A 19,030-nucleotide genomic window follows, 5' to 3' on the forward strand; every position below is an offset into this window, starting at 1 on the left:
AAAAATGACAGACCTGTAAGTACCTATAAAAATCCTGTCTAATCAGTTCAAATGACTGGCAGATTCTGAAAGTCATCAAGTTCCCAGTTTCATACAATTCTGCAGAGGGTGGTTATGCCACGTTGGGTCCATTGCCTATATCTGTGATCATACAATGTTGTTATGAAGTGTGGATCATAAGCTGGCCAATTTAGTACTTTCACCTCTCTATGAAGCTGGAATCATTTAACCACCTCTATACCTTGATAGAAAAGCTAACCCACTGATTCTGTGATATATATATAATATTTCTTTCACCCTGTAGAGACAACCCAGCACCGACTGTATCGGAATGTCCATTAAGAAAAATTCTATATCCTTCCACTTGGCTTCATAAGTTGAGTTACACCAAAGCAATGGCGATCTTAACTGAGCAGATAGATAATAATCCCCAGGTGCAGTAATGCCATAAATGAAAAAAATAAAATTATACCTATTCACCAGTTCTTGGGTGGGGACATAATTAAATAATAAGGCCTGAGTTTTGTGAACATTAACTACATATCCAGAGTAACTCCCATAAATCTTTAAAATATTAATCAACAGAGGACCCCTGAGCCTGGATTTTGGAGTGTTACCAATACGTCATCTACGTACAAACAGATTTTATATTCTACTCCTCCTATAGTTATACCCTCCAAAGCTCTTTCCTGTCTGATAACTTGGGCCAGAGGTTCAATAAAGCGTGAGTGTCTTTGACTGTATTACTCTCATACAAACTCAGCACATTTGTGGTGATGACGTGTAGACCTAATGCTTTAGTAGTTTATTATTAAATGCAACCCCAACTATCTGGCTCCATGGTAAAAATGTCTTCAATAATTATATATATCTCAAAACCTAATTCTATCATTTCCTGTTAATACAGTTCATTTGCCGTTTCTTTTTCTGCAGGGTATAAAGCCAGCCAGCTTTGATAAAGTGAATGACCCAGAGATCAAAGAGATCATCGAAGGCTGCATTCGCCAGAACAAGAGTCAGAGGTAAGCAGGTTTTATTTTCATAACATGACATACTGCCCTGTCTCATGTAGGATTCCTGATTGGGCAATCCTAAAACATACTGGTGCCTGTTTTAACATACCTGCTATGTTTCTTGTCTTTCCCTTGACAGGCTCTCCATCCGAGACCTCCTGAACCACGCATTCTTCGGGGAGGACACAGGGGTCCGGGTGGAACTTGCAGAGGAGGACACAGGCACCCAGGATTGTCTGGCTCTCCGGATTTGGGTTGAAGAACCCAAGAAGCTAAAAGGGAAGCACAAAGACAATGAGGCCATCGAGTTCAGCTATGACCTGGAGAATGATAGTGCTGAGGAAGTAGCTCTAGAGATGGTGAGATGACAATTCATGCCTGACTAGTAGAAACAGGGTTCATGAGTGTCCAGTGTGGGATAGGGTAGTCTGGGAAAAGGCTTTGATGCTTCAAAGCTTGGTCAGGTGAGGGAAATCCTTCAGCTCATTTATCAGCCATTTCAAGGTACCTCCTTCTGACCTAGATTTCCTCAGCCTTCCTCTAGTCATTATTAACTCTCTCTCTCTTTCTCTCGCTCTATCAGGTAAAGTCAGGATTCTTCCATGAGAGTGATGCCAAGGTGGTGGGAAAATCTATTCGTGATCGAGTAAATCTGATCAAAAAGTCACGGGAGCGTCGACAGCAACAGCTCCTCCAGCAGCAGCAGGGCTTTGAAGAAAGAAGAGACTCCACTCTCACCTCCCACACCTTTTCTCATCCATCCTGCCCGTCCTCACTGGGGCCAGGGGCAGCTGGACAGACAGGAGGGGGAGGAGCAGGAGGAGGGCAGGAGTCTGAGGAGTTGCCTGAAGTGGACCAGCATGTCAGGCAGCAACATATTTTCAGTGGGACAACCCTTGGTCTGCCAGGTAGAGTATGCACCTTCATGATATATTTCATACGCCAGGAGTTTTTTAGAAAGGTGTGATGAGTTATCTAGGTCTATGAGTTAATAGGACATCACTGCTGCATAACTGACATGGTGGAAGTTAGAATGACTGAATGGCTGAATATTATGACTGGGACAAGTACGCGTAGTTTAGGTTTTTACATTCCTTCTTAATTTTTTTAATTGTCTTTCATTCAGAAGGTGAGAGCATTGGGCCTGCCAGCTGTGAATCTCATGCAGGTGGACAGAGCCAGGCGTACTCTCAGCAAGGGGAATCATACACACACTCCCAGACTACTCTCCCCCCTACGGCATCTGTATGTCTATACGTTGTTTTCACCCCGTTCATCATTGTTTTAAATCACTGTATTGATAAGTCACATTGTTCAATAAATATTTTCTTGCACTACAGAGAACTGGCACATTGGCTCATCCTCAAATGCTCCCCATTGGTGAGGGTGGAAGTGTTCCAAATGTGCCTATTGGCCAGAGTGTTAGTATGTCCGGCATGTCCATAGGCCAAAGTGGAGGGGGACCTGTTGGTCAGACATTTCTTCAGCCCAGAACCATGGTTCCACAGGTATCACCAAGTGTCCCTCAACAATATATTCAGGTGAAAAGGGTGATGATACTAATTTGTATTAAAATGAAAGCCACATTTACACAGGGGCTACAACATTTAACATTATCATTAATGGAAGTAAAGCTATGGTCCCACCCTCACATTTTAGGTACTTTTCCCTCAAATAACTTAACTTTACCCAACCACAAATCATCCTCATTATCCTCTGAGATTGACCATCTGACTGTATGCTGTACAGGGTAGTGATGCGCGGATTGGCTCTGACGTCATCAGAATCCGTATGTACGCGTAAATCATCCACCCACCCAAATGAATGATTTTCTCCGATTTAGAGACTTGCCCCCGCATGGACATTTGGAAAAATTGTTTTTTAGACAGCTCTGATGGAGCTTAGGATTTATCAGGAGGATGGCTGCTTTACTCCAAACAATCTCACTGTATGAACCTAGACTGTATGTGTGATGTGTGACCTTTTGGATGTGTAGAAGAACACTGAACATTAATTAGCATTAGATCCTGACTGATCCTGTCTGCGTGTAAGGAGATTTAAATTATCAAGTTACGCTGCTGTGCCTCATGCGTAAATGCGCACAGCATCTCTTTTAATGGGTAGATCCTTCACCCACCCGCAACCCATCCGCTATTAATCAGAATGAAATTTTTATGGCCCGCCCGATCCGCAGATTATCCTGCAATCCGCGCATCACTGGTACAGAGTTTCCCCCAGGAAATGACTTAGCAGAGGTGGTAAGATGTAATGGTCTAATAGCCTCTCTCATTAAATAGACTTGTATAATGTATGAAATAGTTCTTCTGCTCTTTTTACCTGAGCATTAATTTTTACTTCATTAAAGTGTATTTACTTTTTTAAATTTTAGCTGTGTAGTGTGTATTTCAGCTGAGGCAGCCCACCTCTGCTATGAAATCATGTAGGAAACTCTGTTGTATAAAATTAAATGTGTTGATAATTGATGCTCCTTGCCAAAGCTTATTCTTACCTAATTTTTCCACTACTTTCTTTTTCCTCTTCTTTCAACACCAATCATCATTCTGTCATTATCATTGAGTAGTCACAAACATTCCCATCAGATGCATTTCAAACTGCCACTCCCCATGGGTCAATGGCCCTCTCACAGTCATATATACCTCCTGTTTCCCAACAGGCACCCATTAATGTTCTCACTACATCCATGTCAGTCAGTGATTCTGCTGGACCGTCGGGGACCATTGTGCCCCTCGCTCTGCAGACCCAACCCCCTGCCGCTCCCATGCAGCTCACTGACATCATTCCCCAGGCAGCAGCCCAGCAAACACAGCCTGTCATGATCCCTCAGCAGACTATTGTCCAACAACAACAGATAGGGATGGATCCCCAGACCTCCACCCTTCAGCAGCAGCAGTCGCAACAGAAAATGGAGGTCCAGGCCACTCTGCTCGAACAACAACAAGTTAGTGCCACTCTGCCACCAACGGAGCAGCATCCACAGAGCCTTTCAGCTACAACTGTTCAGAAACATCAACATGAGCCTCAGCAGCAGATCTATGTACATCAGCCTGTTCCACCTGTCCACACAACTCCTCAGCAGCAAATATTACCTACACAAACAGGTATGGAGCAGCGAACTATGTCATTACCACAGCCAGGGGAGCAACCTCAGACTTACAAACAGCAACCAATAGGGGATCCTCGTGAGCAGAACATGATACAACCACAACAACTGCAACAACAGCTTCAGCAACAGCAAACTCTGTTACAACAGCAACAACAACAAGCTTTACTGCTTGAGCAACATCAAACGTATGTCCAGCAACAGCTTGATCAGCAGCAACAAAAAGCGTTGCTTCAACAGCAGCAACAACAGGCCCAACTACAACAGCATCAACTGGAGCAGCAGCAAGCACTTATACACAAGCAACTGTTGGATCAACAGCAAACTTTTATTCAACAACAAGAGCAGCAGCAGAAGCAAGCTCTTGTACAACAACAGCAACCACAACAAGCACTTTTCCAGCAACAGCAGCAGAGTCAGTTATATCAACAACATGGAATACAAAAAGAACCAGAGAAGCAACAGCAAAGTGGACAACAGCAGCAACAAATTGTATTGCAGCAGCAACCCCAGCAGACTCAACAGCAAATGGAACAATTGCAGCAGCAAGCATTACTCCTACAAATGGAACAACAGCAGCAACAAGCACTAATACAACAGCATTTGCAACAACAGGCTATTTTACAACAGCAGCAGTTACAACAGAAAGCTCAGCTACAGCAACTGCAACAAGAGCAGCAACAAGTGCAACTCAAGCAGCAGATAGAGCAGCAGCAGCAAGCTCTGTTGCAACAACAGTTAGAACAACAGCGCCAGCAACAAATCCTGTTACAACAACAACAAGCAGAGAGATTACAGCAACAGGCTCTGATACAGCAACAGATTCAAGAGCAGCAGCAACAGGCAGCCATCATTCAACTTCAGAAAATTGAGAAACAAGAGGTTGTCCCTATTCCACAAAGTAACAGTGAGCAGCAGATTCAGCAGCATGTGTGTATCCCACAATTAAACACCACTCAGTTTACACCTCATACCACTCTCACACAGCAGCAGGTGATAGAGCAACAACAGCAAGCAGCATTGATCCAGCAGCAGCAAGCATTTGTTGCCCAGCCACAGCATCACACCTCTGTAATGGAACCTCATATCCCAGTTGGAGCTCCAATCGGCACTGAGGTAATTCAGCACCAAACTCAAATTGTCTCACAGCCCCAGGTCCCCATGGCGATTCAGACTTCACAGATCCCTGTCCAGACGTCTGCTGTTGTCCCAGTTCAGGTCCTTACCCAGCAAGGACAAAGTGAGGCTCATCCCCAGAACCAGGGCCAGGTCCCAGTCCAATTTATAGCCCAGTCCACAGTCCAAGCAGCTCAGGCTATGATTGAGGCCCAATTAACTCCTCCAGTGGCAATGATCAAGGGACAGACTCACACCATCCAGACCCAGCAAATTCCTTTACAGGGTTGTTATCCAGGACCTGCCACTCCCACACAGTGCCAGGTAACTGCTCAGCCATTAATCCAGACTCAGCCTCTGCACCTGACAATTAGTCAGTCCCAGCCACCACATGGCCAGGGTCCAACTGTAGACATTCAGAAGATGGGCCAACAAAGCCAAGCTACTGTCCAACCTCCAGCTACAATTACCTCAATTCCCAGTCAGATCCAACATGAGACTCTTGTTCAGCAAACTGCTCAAATGCCAGGGCTCATGCAGCCCCAGCTCCAGCAGCAAACTCAAGGCCAGCCACATAGCCAGGTGCATGCTCAGGCTGCTGCTGGCCCTCAGTATGTCCCTCAGCCTACCCACCAAGCCATGCCATCTGTACAACAGGATATAACTCATATCACACAACAGCAGCAGCAGCAAGAGCCAGTACTGCAGTATCAGCAGATGATTATGTCTTCTGGCTCTGCTGGAAGTGTTGGAACTACAACAGATAGTCGCAGTTCTGTAGTTGATCCTGCAAACTTTGTTGCCACTCCTCATACTGTGCAGCAGACTGGACAAGCCTATGTTCCAGGCCAAACAACACTACATCCAGTTGTTCAGGCCCAGCAGCAGCCCCAAGGAAGCACTGCTGACCCTTCAGCCATTCAGCCCATCTCCCAGCCTACAATGCCTACTGGGCAATACCAGCAACAGCTACAGAAGCTTTCTCAAGCACAGCAACCACTAGCTCCACCTCCTCCACAGGCCCAGTTACTGGCACAGCCCATCTCAACTCCCATCCAGCAACCACTTCCTCTAAAACAGGCTTTGATACCCCTTGATGAGAGTCAGCTTCCCCCTCAGTGTCCACCTGCTTCACATCTGGTGAACAATCCTGCTGCACAGATAGTCCCCGGTAATGTGGCAGAGCCTCAGTCCCAGAACAGGACCCCGCCCCTCCATAGTCATCTAGTGACAGGCGCCCCTCCGTCTCCGCAGCACCAAGCCAAGCAGAAGCTGCCAGCTCTCACACACACACAAACCAGCATTCAGGCCCAATCACACTCCCAAACACAGACACACGTTCAGACACAGGCTCATTCTCACACTCAGGCACACACTGAGACACCTATAGCTGAACAGCCTGTTCTGCCCCATGCTGTCTTTCCTGCACAACAAATGCCCCTCAGCCCCTCTCATACCTCATGTCCCCCAACATCACTACCATCTCTCCCATCCCTACCATCCCACCATCCTGCTGTTGCCCCTGCGCCAGAGCTGCCTACATCTCTGCCAGTGGCCCAGGTAACCTTACCTGGGCAGGCCAACTTTATACCTACCTCCCCTTCGCCTGTCACTACTCAACAATCGCTTGATTCTAATGCCCCCAAACTGCCCCAAGCCGCGCTGCAAGACTGTGACCTTTCCCTGCTGGGCATTGCTCAGGTACAGGAAGAATGAAAGTTTGCTGTATTAATTAAAAAATTATTTTATTTTGCTGACATACTGGCAGAATGATTGAGAATACTGCTATCTAATTATTTGAAAAAGCTTTGACTTTTTGATTCAAACTAACACGTTTTAATTCTTAAAACATGAGTATATTCATTGAACATAAAATTTGTTATTAAATGTAATATCCATTATTACATTATAGATTTACTTGCATCTGATGTTGCTTATGGTTTTTTGTATGTTTTGTTTCTGTGTGCCTGCATACTCCTTTGTGTCTGTATTCATGTTACTCTACAGGATGGTCCGTACCTGTCAAGTACAGAACCTCATTCTTCGTCAGGGTATGTCTGATACCATTACTGTCTGATGTTTTCCATCGGTGCATGGAAGTCATGCAGTATGTCCATTCATCAAGACAAAAACTATATGAGTACTGATACTGGGATTGATTTGAAAGCAGCTGAACAAGGCAAAAAATTAATTAGACTTCTCCAAGTCTAAACACATTGGGCCTCGTGCATGAACATTTTTTATTGTTATCCTAAACCTCTCTTTTTCTTTTCTGTGAGTCTTGCTCGTACGAGTGTTTGGATTCATCAAACTCTCTTAATTGGACAAACTTGTCGTAAATCGCTTGTTTCAGCCTGACGAATGCCACCTAAGGTTGCCTGTTCCCCTCCATTTTTGGGAAAGTTTTATTCACAGAAATGTTACCAAATAGTAAAAAGAAGAATTTTACACAGCTGAGTCCTGCTGTTGAAAATTAGCAAATACATTTAGCAGTGTCTGTTTAGTGGTATTAGAGGACCCAAAACAATTACAACATATTAATAGTATAGCTGTCAATGACATGTTATCATGGTTTTTAGATCATTTTCTTATTTTCAGTGACTCTCAGACAATGCAGTTACACTATATGGTCAGTGTCTTGCTCTGGGACCTGTCATTTACAGGACGATGTGTAACAACCCTACTACCTTACCATCCACAGGTCTGTTCCAGCTAATGAAGAAGAAACTCTTCAGCTCTTGGCCAATGGGAAGTTCGAGAAATTAAAGACTCAAAGACGAGCTTCCAGTCAGAGGCCTGAGAAAGTTTCACATCAGTTTCAACTAAGCATGCTCCAGGTAAGAAAAAGGGCAACAAATAACCACCTAAAGTATATTGCTAAATTCATGTATACCAATAGATTTTGAAAAGGACAAGTATATAATGTTAAGTTGTGTTGTCCTCCCTAGGTGTCTGGCAGTGGGGACAATATGGTGGAATGCCAGTTGGAGACCCATAGCAACAAGATGGTGACATTTAAATTTGACATTGAAGGGGATGCACCAGAGGACATAGCAGATTACATGGTAGACTGCTCATGTATTACCATAGTCTGCATTGCTTGCTAAAAATGAATCATGCTGTGTCTTAATAATTGCTGTTTGGTTGTATTTTGTTTGTAGGTGGAGGAGGACTTTGTCCTTGATGTAGAGAAAGAGAAATTTGTTGAGGAGCTTAGAGCCATAGTTAAGAAAGCTCACGAAATTCTTCAAACACATTCACAGGTATGTTGATGTGCATATTTCCATCTATCACCTTCTCTCCTCTCTTATTTTTCTGTTTTTTATTGAATAATGAAAGATGAATTTGAATATTTATTTCTTTATTAGACTGGATCAACTGACCAGTTGCATGTGAGCACTCCCACTAGCTCTACAAGTGAGTTATGAATATATATCGATTCTTATTCACAAAAAAGTGGCACTACAGAATGAGATAATGCTGTATGTGTGCTGTATGTAATGCTGAAACTTAATTTTGTAAAATATCCTTATGATTTTCAGTGGACTCAGTGCCCCAGTCCTCCCCAGTGGGACGCTGGCGCTTCTTTATCAACCAGACCATCCGCCATAGAGACTCTCTATCCAGCCAGGGAGCAGCCACTCCACCACCCACTGCAGAAACGAGGATACCTCAGTCCCCTAAAACAGAGAATGGTGAGCTCTACCCAGGTAAATTTTAATGCTGTGGCTTATTAACATTACTGAATTGGCAGCTTAACAGAAACTAACCATGTGCTCCTCTATGCGGCTGTAGAAAGTGAAGGATCCCAGAGTCTGGAGTCCTTGACTGGAATGGCCTCTCCCCCCTGCCCCACCCTTTCTGCCACCTCCCCTCCAGTCTCCACTGTCTTAGCCCCTACCTCCATGCCCCCCTCAGCCACCGCTGCCCCGACTCCTCTCACCACTGCCTCTGAAAGCATCTCTGCACCAGCCTCCACTCTTGAAGCCTCTGTCCCTGTCACAGCTTCAGGTGGTCTTGAACTGCCAGGTCTCACCTCAGCTGCTGTTGACCAAATTCCCAGTGCTCCCTCATCCATAGCAATACCTGCTGCTAACCTCCCCACCATGTCCACTGCTCCTACTGTTGTGTCTCCCACACCCACCACCATTCTGCCTGATATCCTCACTTCTCCTGGAACCAGTGGTTGCTCCACTGTAGGTCAAAGTATAGGGGATACCGTGATAACTGCTCCAAGGTCATGTGTGCCTGCAGTGGACTGGTCATCAACCTCTTTTCATTCCCCTCCTCCTGCTGCTGCAGTGACCTCTTCTGCTGTAAGCCAACTTGGCATGGAGCAGCAGCAGACACTCACCCAGGTGGCCAAACCAGCCCCACAACAACCACAGCTACAGCCTGCATTACAGCAGCAGGTGCCAGCAGTTCAACCACAACTACAGGTAATGCAGCTTGAACAACAGGCACAACAGATACAGCAGGCAACACCACAGCAACAACAGCAATCACAACATCAAGTGTACCAAGAACAAATTCAGCTGCAGCAGGAACGAGCACTGCAACAGTCTCTCCAGCAGTTACAACAGCAGCAACTAATGCAGAAACAAATACCACTTCAGCAACAGCTGACTGAGGTGCAGGTGCTGCCTCGGCCAGGTCATACAGAGTTGTTACAACAGTCTGTAGCTCTGCAGCAGTTTCTGCCACCAATGCCCCTACAGCAAACCCAACAACCCCTTCTTGAACAGCAAACACCACAGTATACCCCACAGTTACTGCAACAGCCTCAGTTACAGCAGTTACCACAGCAGGTTATGGCACCCCAAGCTGCTGTAGTGCCCCAACAGCAAGCCCAAATTGATCACCAGCAGCAGCAACAGTTAAACCTACAACAGACAATACACTTACAGCAACAGCAAATGGTGCAACAGCAGCTACAGCAGCAGCAACATCAACTGTTTATGGGCGCTGTGGCTTTAAAGCCAGATCAAAGCCAAATGCTGTCCCTGTCAATTAATCAACAGTTTCTTCAACAACAGGCACAGCTAAATATTAGCCCTGTACCACAACAGCAGATTCCCCAACAAACCCAAATCCCTGCTGAGCTGGCACAACAACATATACAGCTGCAACACATCGAGCAGCAACAAGAGGTGGTTAAAGCAATGGACACACCACAGAAACAGCAGCAGTTTCCACTGCAGAAGCAGTCCTCTTTACAGATGTCAGAGTCAGAGGTGTCCACAGGAGAGACAAGCTTCACAGAGGACACATGCAGCTACCCTGTCCCTTTTCACCCTTCCTCTGACTCTTCTCTGCCGCCCCTCCATCTGGGCACCGCTGACACCCCCTTACCTGCTCTCTCCCTCACAATGACACCATCCCCTGCCCAGCCCTCCTCTGTGGCCGAGTCAGACAGTGAAGGCCCCCCCAAAATCGAATTTGTAGACAACCGCATAAAGACCCTGGATGAAAAGCTGAGGAACTTGTTGTATCAGGAGTACAGCAGTGGGGCAGTGCTGGCCGGGGGAGCTGCCTCTGGCCCTACATCAGCTGCCTCCACATCAGCAGGAGGAGACGAGTCATCTGAGCCACAGTCGCTCCACCACCTGTCTTTCCCCCCACCTGCCTCCTCCTCAGATACTTCCCCTCACTCCTCATCTTCCACTACCTCCTCCACCACCTCCCGTTCCTCCTCCACCTCCCCTGACCCGGAGAGGGATGGGGCAGGAGAAGAAGCTTCCTCAGAAGTGCCCAACTTTGCTGAGCTGGGCCCGGTGGAGCAACAGCCTGGCCCATCTCTCCCCTCCACCTCTGCCTCATCCACCCCGCCTACCTCTCTTCTGCCTCCAAATCAGGATGAGTCTGCCGGGCCCCAGCGCCCACCTGTACCAGGAGAACCAACCATTCTTGTGAGTGAATACCACAGATTAGATTTTGTTTAAATTCTCTAGCAATTTTGTCTTTGACTGTACTGAATTTACATTATTTTACATTATTTCAGTGTATAGCTGTGTAAATGTCCACTCAGTTATTTTTCTGTGATATTTGTTATGTTTGAGTGTCTCTCTGTTTTGAACGTCTCAACTCCATGCAGCCACTCTTAATTGTCTTAACTGTTCTAGGCTGTACCCCCACACTCTGACACCAGTACCACTGGAGACGCATCGTGGCCCCCCAATCAGCACCCGATCCTCCTCCGGCATGGACAGCAGAAGCACAATGCAGGAGGTGGATATTTTGGCCTAAACCTGACATGTCCTAGTATCAGAAATCCTGTTAGCAAGAAATCCTGGACTCGCAAATTCAAAAACTGGGCGTGCAAACTGCGCCACTCCGCCAGCTTGTTCAAGAAGCCCAGAGTCCAGCAAGGTAGCGTCCTCTTAGGGAGCGAGAGAGAGAGCGAAAGAGAGAGAGAGAGAATGGGATGTTGGGGCATGGACCTAAATCTAATATCTAGTGCTAGTTTTAACGTAGTAAAATAACTTTCTTAACCATCAGGAATTAATAACTGTTAATGTTAAAGGATGTTAATGTTTACAGCTAAATAATCCTGTTTTTGTATATTGTAATGTGATAATAGTCTCGATGTAATGTCAGTGTTGACATCACTACATACATTATTGTTTTGTTTTGTTTGTTTTATTTTCTGAATTTCTTTTTGCTTAATTTAATTTTCTTGGCAATCTTTCTTTTTGCATGGGTTACTCACCCAGGGGGCGAGAACAGTGGAGAGTAGAGGAGGGTGGAAGATTGGCACAGTGTAGGAAGAGGTTGGCATCAGAAATCTGATGCCCATTCCAGTGCAGATGAGCTCTGGAGTAAAGCCCAGCTGTGCCTGTGCCCAGGACACATCCCTTCATATGACACCCCCCCTTTTTTTGCCCCAAGTCCGCAAGCACTGCCAGCAGCAACCATCTCACCTCCTCACCCCCACCTGCTGGCTCAGTGTAGACAGCACCATGCAACTCACGTCATAACACAGATAAGATAGATGCTAAGTTGCTTAGCTGATATTATGTAATCAGATGTTCAGAATGTGTATGCTTTCTGTGTCAGCTCATACAGTATATCATTGCGCCATGAGACTATATGCTGTAGTTGTAGTTGATGCATTTATGAAGATTACGTTTTCATTTCCATTACCTGTATGAAATATTCAGATTATGATGAAAGTCATAATTATTAAGTATATATTGTGCACATTACCCAGGGCTTACAAGTTACTGTCAGGTTCTGTACATGGGTAGGCTTTTCATACGGCTAAGCTTTATCACACTGTTAAAGTATTCCAGCCATCTTGCATGTGTTTGTGTTTATATGTGTAATATGTGTAGCAGTAGCTTAGATCCTTTGCTACAAGTGCACATGCATGAGCATGTATGTTATGTTCAACACAAGTGACTAATAATGGATTGTTCTGTAAGTAACATCTATAACAGGCTGCATATGTACTGTATATGTTGGTCTTAAATTATGCCGTGATTATCCATGTACTCACTTTGCTAATGTAGTAATCCCAAATATCAAACACACTGACCAATATCACTGTGGATTTGAGCCCAGATCTCAAATGTGATATTGGGCTTTGTTGTCTGGTATATGAGTGGGAATATGGTGAGTCAGTGAGAATGAGAGAGTGGATGTGTGGGTGGGTGGGTGGGGGTACACTGTTGTAAACATTGAACTGTCATTTCACAATATGTTTTTTTTAATTGAATGACTTACTATAATTTTTTTTAATGAAACAAGCATTTCCCACCCCTTCCCACACACCCATAATATGTTTCTCTTAAGCATGTATTTTTACATTCACAAAAACTTTCATTTATTCTTCAGTTTGTTGCTTATAATTTAGAAATATGACTGCCACATAACTCACCATGTTTACACATTTCATAGACCTGCATGCAAGGAAGCCATGTAAGTCACAAAGTTGGTCATGTGTGACATGGGTGGATGATTTTTAACACTGTGACTTTGTGTTTGTGCCCCATGTCTATCTGTGTGCATCTATATGTACATTTTCCCGTGTCTGTTGCTTTTTTGTGTGTCTGCCTCATCATTTATGTGCTCTTTATACCCGTGTCTCTGTGTTCTTGTCTCTGGGTCTCCCCTTTTTGTTTTTCATCTGTATCGTTTTATCAGATGGACATTCCAGCAGCCAGGCACTTAGAGAAGAAAAGGAGGCACCACCCCTAAATTCAACTCAGTCACGCAAAGGACGATTTCAGGTAGGCGCAATAGTACTGATTTTATCTTTGCCATTCATGAGTCTGAACCTTCAGTGCAGTCTGGACAAGCAGCTAATGTCTCCCGCATCTACTGCCATCAGGTGACTCCAGTGCCACAGCCCTCTCCCCCAAAGGATGCGGCATCAGGCCATGGTAGCACTCACAGGAAAGTGGGACGCTTCTCTGTAACCCAGGCTGAGACTAAGAAACAGGACAGGCAGACTGACAGCTCCCTGGTGTCTCCTGATTTGGAGAGGGAGAGGAGGAGATCTCGGGCAAAGGAGGGAGAGAAAGAAGAAAGTAAGAGGACCCCAGCAATGGCTCACCTGCCTCGAGGTCATGGGCACAGCCACTCACCCCTGGGCAGCAGCGATGATGATGATGAGAGTGAGCTGGAGGATGAAGACCTAAGAAAAGAACTGCACAAGCTCAGAGAAAAGTAAGTCAGAGGGGAAAGATTTAACCATTAGTTTAGAGTTTACAAGATGTTTGTCTCTCCATGTATTATATTTTCTATTTCATGTCTCCATTTATGTTTCTTGCCTACAAATGTTTTCTCTTTTTTTACTCAAAGATTTTCAGTTCGGGATATTTTCATGATTTTACTAAATCTCAGAATTCTCACCACCTTCTCCTCTCTGTTTTGTGTCTCTTCCTCTATAGGCACATCAAAGAGGTGGTATCCCTTCAGGCCCAGCAGAACAGAGAGCTGCAAGAACTGTACAGACAGCTTCGTTCCCTCAAAGACCAAAGGCAGAGCCTGCCTACCTCCCTGTCCAGAACCCCTCCTCTTCCCACAGCACCTCCTGTCCTCTCTCCTCGTAGGCCCAGGCCAGCCAAAATCAAGCTCCGGCCCCGGCCTCACTCTCACATGGATAACAACGGAGTTACGCACTCTGGTAAGGCTTTTTATAAATGCTTTCTCTCTTACTTTCTGTTTTTCCACTGTTGCTTGCTGTCTGCGTAACTGTTTCTTGTATCTCTTGTCAGGGATTCAGCAGTCAAGTAGTTTCTCAGGTGGTGAACAGAGTAGACTGCCCCTATACTGCAACCCAGACCACCGCCCTTCACTGCCTGATAAAAGAGGTACAGTTTGTCATTGATATATCAAGACAACACATAATTTAGTGACAATCAGTGGTATGAAGCTTCCCCTCATTTTTCCACAGATGACAGTCCTCTAAGAAAAAGCACATTCACAGACGAACTGCACAAACTCGTTGATAATTGGACGAAGGAGATGGTGGGCCCCTCCCCGCCCAAGCCTTCACTGAATCAAATCAAGCAGATTCAGCAGGTGCAGGAGTTGGGAGGCTGGAGCCAGTCAACTGAAGTAAGACTACACACTATAATATACATCCATTTTAAATACCATACAAAAATAACCTTTAATATGATGTTTTATCATAAATGCTGTGGATACGGTTGTGCTTTTGTATTACAACAAATCACTGGCTCTTTCTCATAAAGGATGTTCATCATCATAAAATCATAAAATATGATTGAAAAAAGCTAGACAGCAATCTATTGATTCTAATGAGGCGTTTTGGGCAGAAATGTTCTGGATATTTATTGATGACTTACATTTGTTTCAAGAACCAACATTACCAAAGCATTATTTTTGTGGTGTAATATTCCCTTAGTACTCATTACTATATTCCATACAGGTGGCACCACCAGGTTGGTTTCCAGTGGCACCAATGAACCCCCAGGCACCCCCGGTCCCTGCCAGCTTGCCTGTGGCAACCCCTTCCCATTACACAGGTGGAGGGAGCCTGTCCACCCTGCACTCTCCGGGACCACCATCACAAACACACATGGCTCAAGTGCCACAGATGCAGCAAAGTTTACATCTCCATCAGTCTCTCCCCCTCCAGCAGATGACCTATCAGCAGTCTCCGCTCCCCCAGCAGACACCGCAGCCCCGGATGCAAACTCCCATACAGTCTCAGTCATTACCACAGACACAACCCATCACCCAGCTGCCCCACTCACCACCTCAAAGCCAACCGCCGCTGCCTTCCCAAATGCCCACATCTCCAGTGTCCACGGCCGCATCTCTGCCGTCTGGCAGTTGCACCGCTGCACCCACAGATAGCACTGCTGCTACTGCAGGGATATTTTGCTCATGTTCCCCATCCTCTTCCACCTCTTCCTCCTCTTGCTCTACTGCTGCTATACCTTCCAGTGCCAAAATTCACCCAACACCCCCCACCTCTACTCTTCCTCTGGGACAGAAATTAAACCAAGGCGAAGTGTGAGGTCAATATGAAGGTGCAAGAAATGGAAATACTAAGTGGATCATGACATAAGCAGATCCATTCGGAGTGTTAGTTCTGTGTATGCATAAGAGAGTTGTGACTGCAATGAATATATGGATTCCAGTGTACTTGATGGGGGGAGTGAATGTGAGAGATGATAGATTCTAGTATGTACAAACAGAGGGTAATATGGAACACAGCAGCTGGGGTTTATGAATCATGTATGTTTGGGTTGAGATGTATAAATTCTTAAATGTATGAGTGTGTGTGTTTATGAGTGTGGGTGAGTGTTTATGGATTATCCAAGTACATATCCCTCATGTCCTTTTACACAAATAAACGTTCATGTTTTTGTTTTCAAACCAACTCAGTTGGACCTGAACTCTCCCTAAGCAGAGACAAGAAAGACAAAATATTTGACAGTGTGTTGACATTTTTTGTTTAATTTGTCAACGCTTACAGTGAAAGGACTATCAATTTTAAAAGTGCAATTAGTAATGGTCATCTAAATTGATCTCCATGTATTGTATGAATTTGTCTGTAAGGCCTAAAATATTTTTGTAGAAACACACTGACGAAAACCAGACGCATAGTGATAGGATCTTTTCATGATCGTTACATGATCTTGTAAACTGTAGGCCTACAGCAGAAAGCATTTCAATTGGCAATGAAGAAATTTTAAACAACAGCATGTTACACAATAGAGCACGGTAAAATTATTTGGCTACCATCATTACCACAATGCGACCAAACACACCTTGCAGTGTTGAGCACCGGTACAACGTGCTTCATTTGTATTATTTTATGTTTAGCAGTTGTAACATAGAAAGAATCTGAATTACAATGAGCGATGTGATATAAATTCAGATGAATTCATAATAAGATGGTAATTTAAAATATGCCAACAATGTTCAGTGGATACCTGGGTACACGCAGCCCAAGACTGCATGACCTTATGACTAACCTGACTTGCCTAAGTGCAAACTGCTTGCACTCGCTGTATATTCACGAATCTCACATTTACTATGTGCTACTGAGATAATTCACCAGTCATGAGTAAATTTGCTGTCAGTATGATATGCTTTCACATTTGACATTTTTGCTTTAAGTTTGAGCTCTGCATATCAAAGTATATGACATGTCATGCTGAGAAGTAAGGTGAAAAAAAAAAAAACTGCCAAGTTATTATAGACTGGGGAGACCATATGGGTTATTTCCATATTGCCTTTTAAAATTACTGCATTTTTTGTGGGTGTGTGAGTGTATATTTTTTCTGTGTGACAAAGCTTTGTGATAGTCCCATTACATTATAAATTGCATCCTTGTTTCTTTCATTCAAAGCGGCCTCTCAAATGTCACTGTACCCAACCAGAAATGTTTACTTTGCCTATGTTTTGGGCTTGTTTCCTCAAGAAACAAAACAAGTGAGAGGTTAGACCATATACCAGTTGTAAGTTTGATGTTCAACAACGTTGTGAGATCCTCACTTGCCTATGTGTCAACTTTGTTTGCCGTTGGACAAATTCCTTATTTCAACTATTTAGTCTTTGACCACAGGCTATCAGTGTCAATGCATCTGTCAGAAGCTGAACTGTGGGCCATAATTGTGCTTTAAGCACGCTGCAAAAGGTTTACTCAAGTCAACAATGTTCCATTCCTCTATTTCTAAACTCACTTCATTTGTAGATGCAGAGATACACAGAGTAATATATCAGCAGCGGATTTATTACTGTACATTTTATTGGGTTATCAGTGCACTTAGCCATACACACATTTGACCATCGATGGTCAGGCGTTAATACACTTTTTGGCATAAAAAGTAGCCTGTAGTCAAAGCATCATTTCTGTTTTATTAATGATAGAGAGATTGTGTGCCACTGAAAACAGGAGATTGTACCGGTTGTTAAAGACTGCTAAATGTGAGTCTAAGAAATTTAAAACATGAATGGTTAAGGAGGAATAGTTTGTGCTAAAGGGTATGGTTGTTCAGAAACTGCAATTGCATAATCTAGAATATAACAACAATTTTCTGTATTTGTTGCTTTTCAAGACAACCCACAATGTCACACAGATGTAGTTCTTTATTAGTGAAGGTACTGAGATACTGTGCTGTCATGTCTGATACTAACATGTTGACTGCAAGCTACAGCTTAATGATCATGATTCATGATGTGGAGCTGGCTTTGTCTTTGAAGTGTTACCAAAATGTTATCTAAAAGATAAAGATTATTTTTGTATTTTGAAATGGGGTTGTACAAATTGTAAAATTGTGTTCTCATCATTATAAATCAGAGGTTATTTGAAACTAGAAAACACTGGTTTTCATCCCTGTTTACATGGGACTCCCCTGCCTTGATATACCTCTCTGAGTCCTGACAGGCCAGGGTCATTTAAGATGATATTCAGAGAATTTTTAGTCATTTTTGACATCTTATGTCAGTTTTGAACCATAACAACCTGGAAGATACATAACAGAATGACAAACCTTCCTGCTGGGCTGCAGGTCAGATTTAATAAACTTAAAAATGAATGCAACAAAAATCTGGGGAGTCCCAAAATGGCATTAATGAGAACCAATGATAAAAGAACATTTGGGCAGAGAAACCTCGAAAAATAAAGTATGTTGCTGGTGATTTAGCCTCTGTAAATTGTAACTAATTCAACTGTTGATTTTATTTATGTTTTGTAACTAATCAAAATAAATGATGTTAAACATCAAATTACGACATTGTGTGGATTTTTTACATGCCATAATTTATCTTGGCAACCCGTGTACTGACTTAATGACTTAATGTGGAGGTTTGAGGTGGCAAATCAGATGTCATCATAAGACCAGTGCAAAGGCCAAGCAGATTTTATTTGTTAATGTACCACTTACATGTACTATAAATCAAGTATACTTTACACTGCTGACAACCATTTTCTAAAATAGCATACTTTCTATATTTTAATACATTTTTCTTCCTCCCAGAAAACACCTGATTTCTGCAGTATGAAGAAAAAATCAGTTTGCAAATATTTGAACCTTGAGATAGGGAGCCATTACAATGAACATAATTTCTATTTTTGCTTTTGTTAAAGGTAAGTTTTGTCAGTATTGCTAAACTAAACTAACAGAATGAGTCTAACAAATGCAGTAAAAAGCAGGATCGATTTACAAAGTCTGCACTGCATAAGCACAGAATAGTATGAAATGATAGTAATATCATTATTAAAATAAGCTGATGACATTTTCAATTCGATCCATTAAACATGGAAACAATAGTTTCAAAATCTAAAAACTATGGT

General features: G+C 43.7%; 1 protein-coding gene across 11 annotated transcripts in view; it reads left to right on the top strand.

Moving 5' to 3' along the window:
- si:dkey-151g10.3 (serine/threonine-protein kinase WNK3) overlaps positions 1-18,462 on the top strand; it is a 38,157-nt gene extending 19,695 nt beyond the window's left edge. Inside the window, exons 6-25 of one of the 11 annotated variants that reach the window (XM_044210866.1) lie at positions 934-1,022; positions 1,153-1,372; positions 1,597-1,921; positions 2,140-2,258; positions 2,354-2,554; positions 3,595-6,951; positions 7,258-7,301; positions 7,952-8,087; positions 8,199-8,315; positions 8,412-8,513; positions 8,619-8,667; positions 8,793-8,960; positions 9,046-11,159; positions 11,373-11,619; positions 13,396-13,481; positions 13,583-13,920; positions 14,145-14,380; positions 14,472-14,567; positions 14,651-14,814; positions 15,149-18,462. In XM_044210866.1, the coding sequence (XP_044066801.1) occupies positions 934-1,022; positions 1,153-1,372; positions 1,597-1,921; positions 2,140-2,258; positions 2,354-2,554; positions 3,595-6,951; positions 7,258-7,301; positions 7,952-8,087; positions 8,199-8,315; positions 8,412-8,513; positions 8,619-8,667; positions 8,793-8,960; positions 9,046-11,159; positions 11,373-11,619; positions 13,396-13,481; positions 13,583-13,920; positions 14,145-14,380; positions 14,472-14,567; positions 14,651-14,814; positions 15,149-15,742 (8,802 nt within the window). In that variant the 3' untranslated portion in view covers positions 15,743-18,462. Of the gene's footprint in view, positions 1-933; positions 1,023-1,152; positions 1,373-1,596; positions 1,922-2,139; positions 2,259-2,353; positions 2,555-3,594; positions 6,952-7,257; positions 7,302-7,951; positions 8,088-8,198; positions 8,316-8,411; positions 8,514-8,618; positions 8,668-8,792; positions 8,961-9,045; positions 11,160-11,372; positions 11,620-11,963; positions 12,551-13,395; positions 13,482-13,582; positions 13,921-14,144; positions 14,381-14,471; positions 14,568-14,650; positions 14,815-15,148 lie in introns of those variants that run through there. The other 10 variants (XM_044210873.1, XM_044210868.1, XM_044210871.1 and 7 more) reach the window with 10 other exon arrangements.
- The last annotated feature ends 568 nt before the right edge of the window (positions 18,463-19,030 follow it).

The sequence above is a fragment of the Siniperca chuatsi genome, linkage group LG10 (genome assembly GCF_020085105.1).
Source record: "Siniperca chuatsi isolate FFG_IHB_CAS linkage group LG10, ASM2008510v1, whole genome shotgun sequence".
Lineage (NCBI taxonomy): Eukaryota > Metazoa > Chordata > Actinopteri > Centrarchiformes > Sinipercidae > Siniperca > Siniperca chuatsi.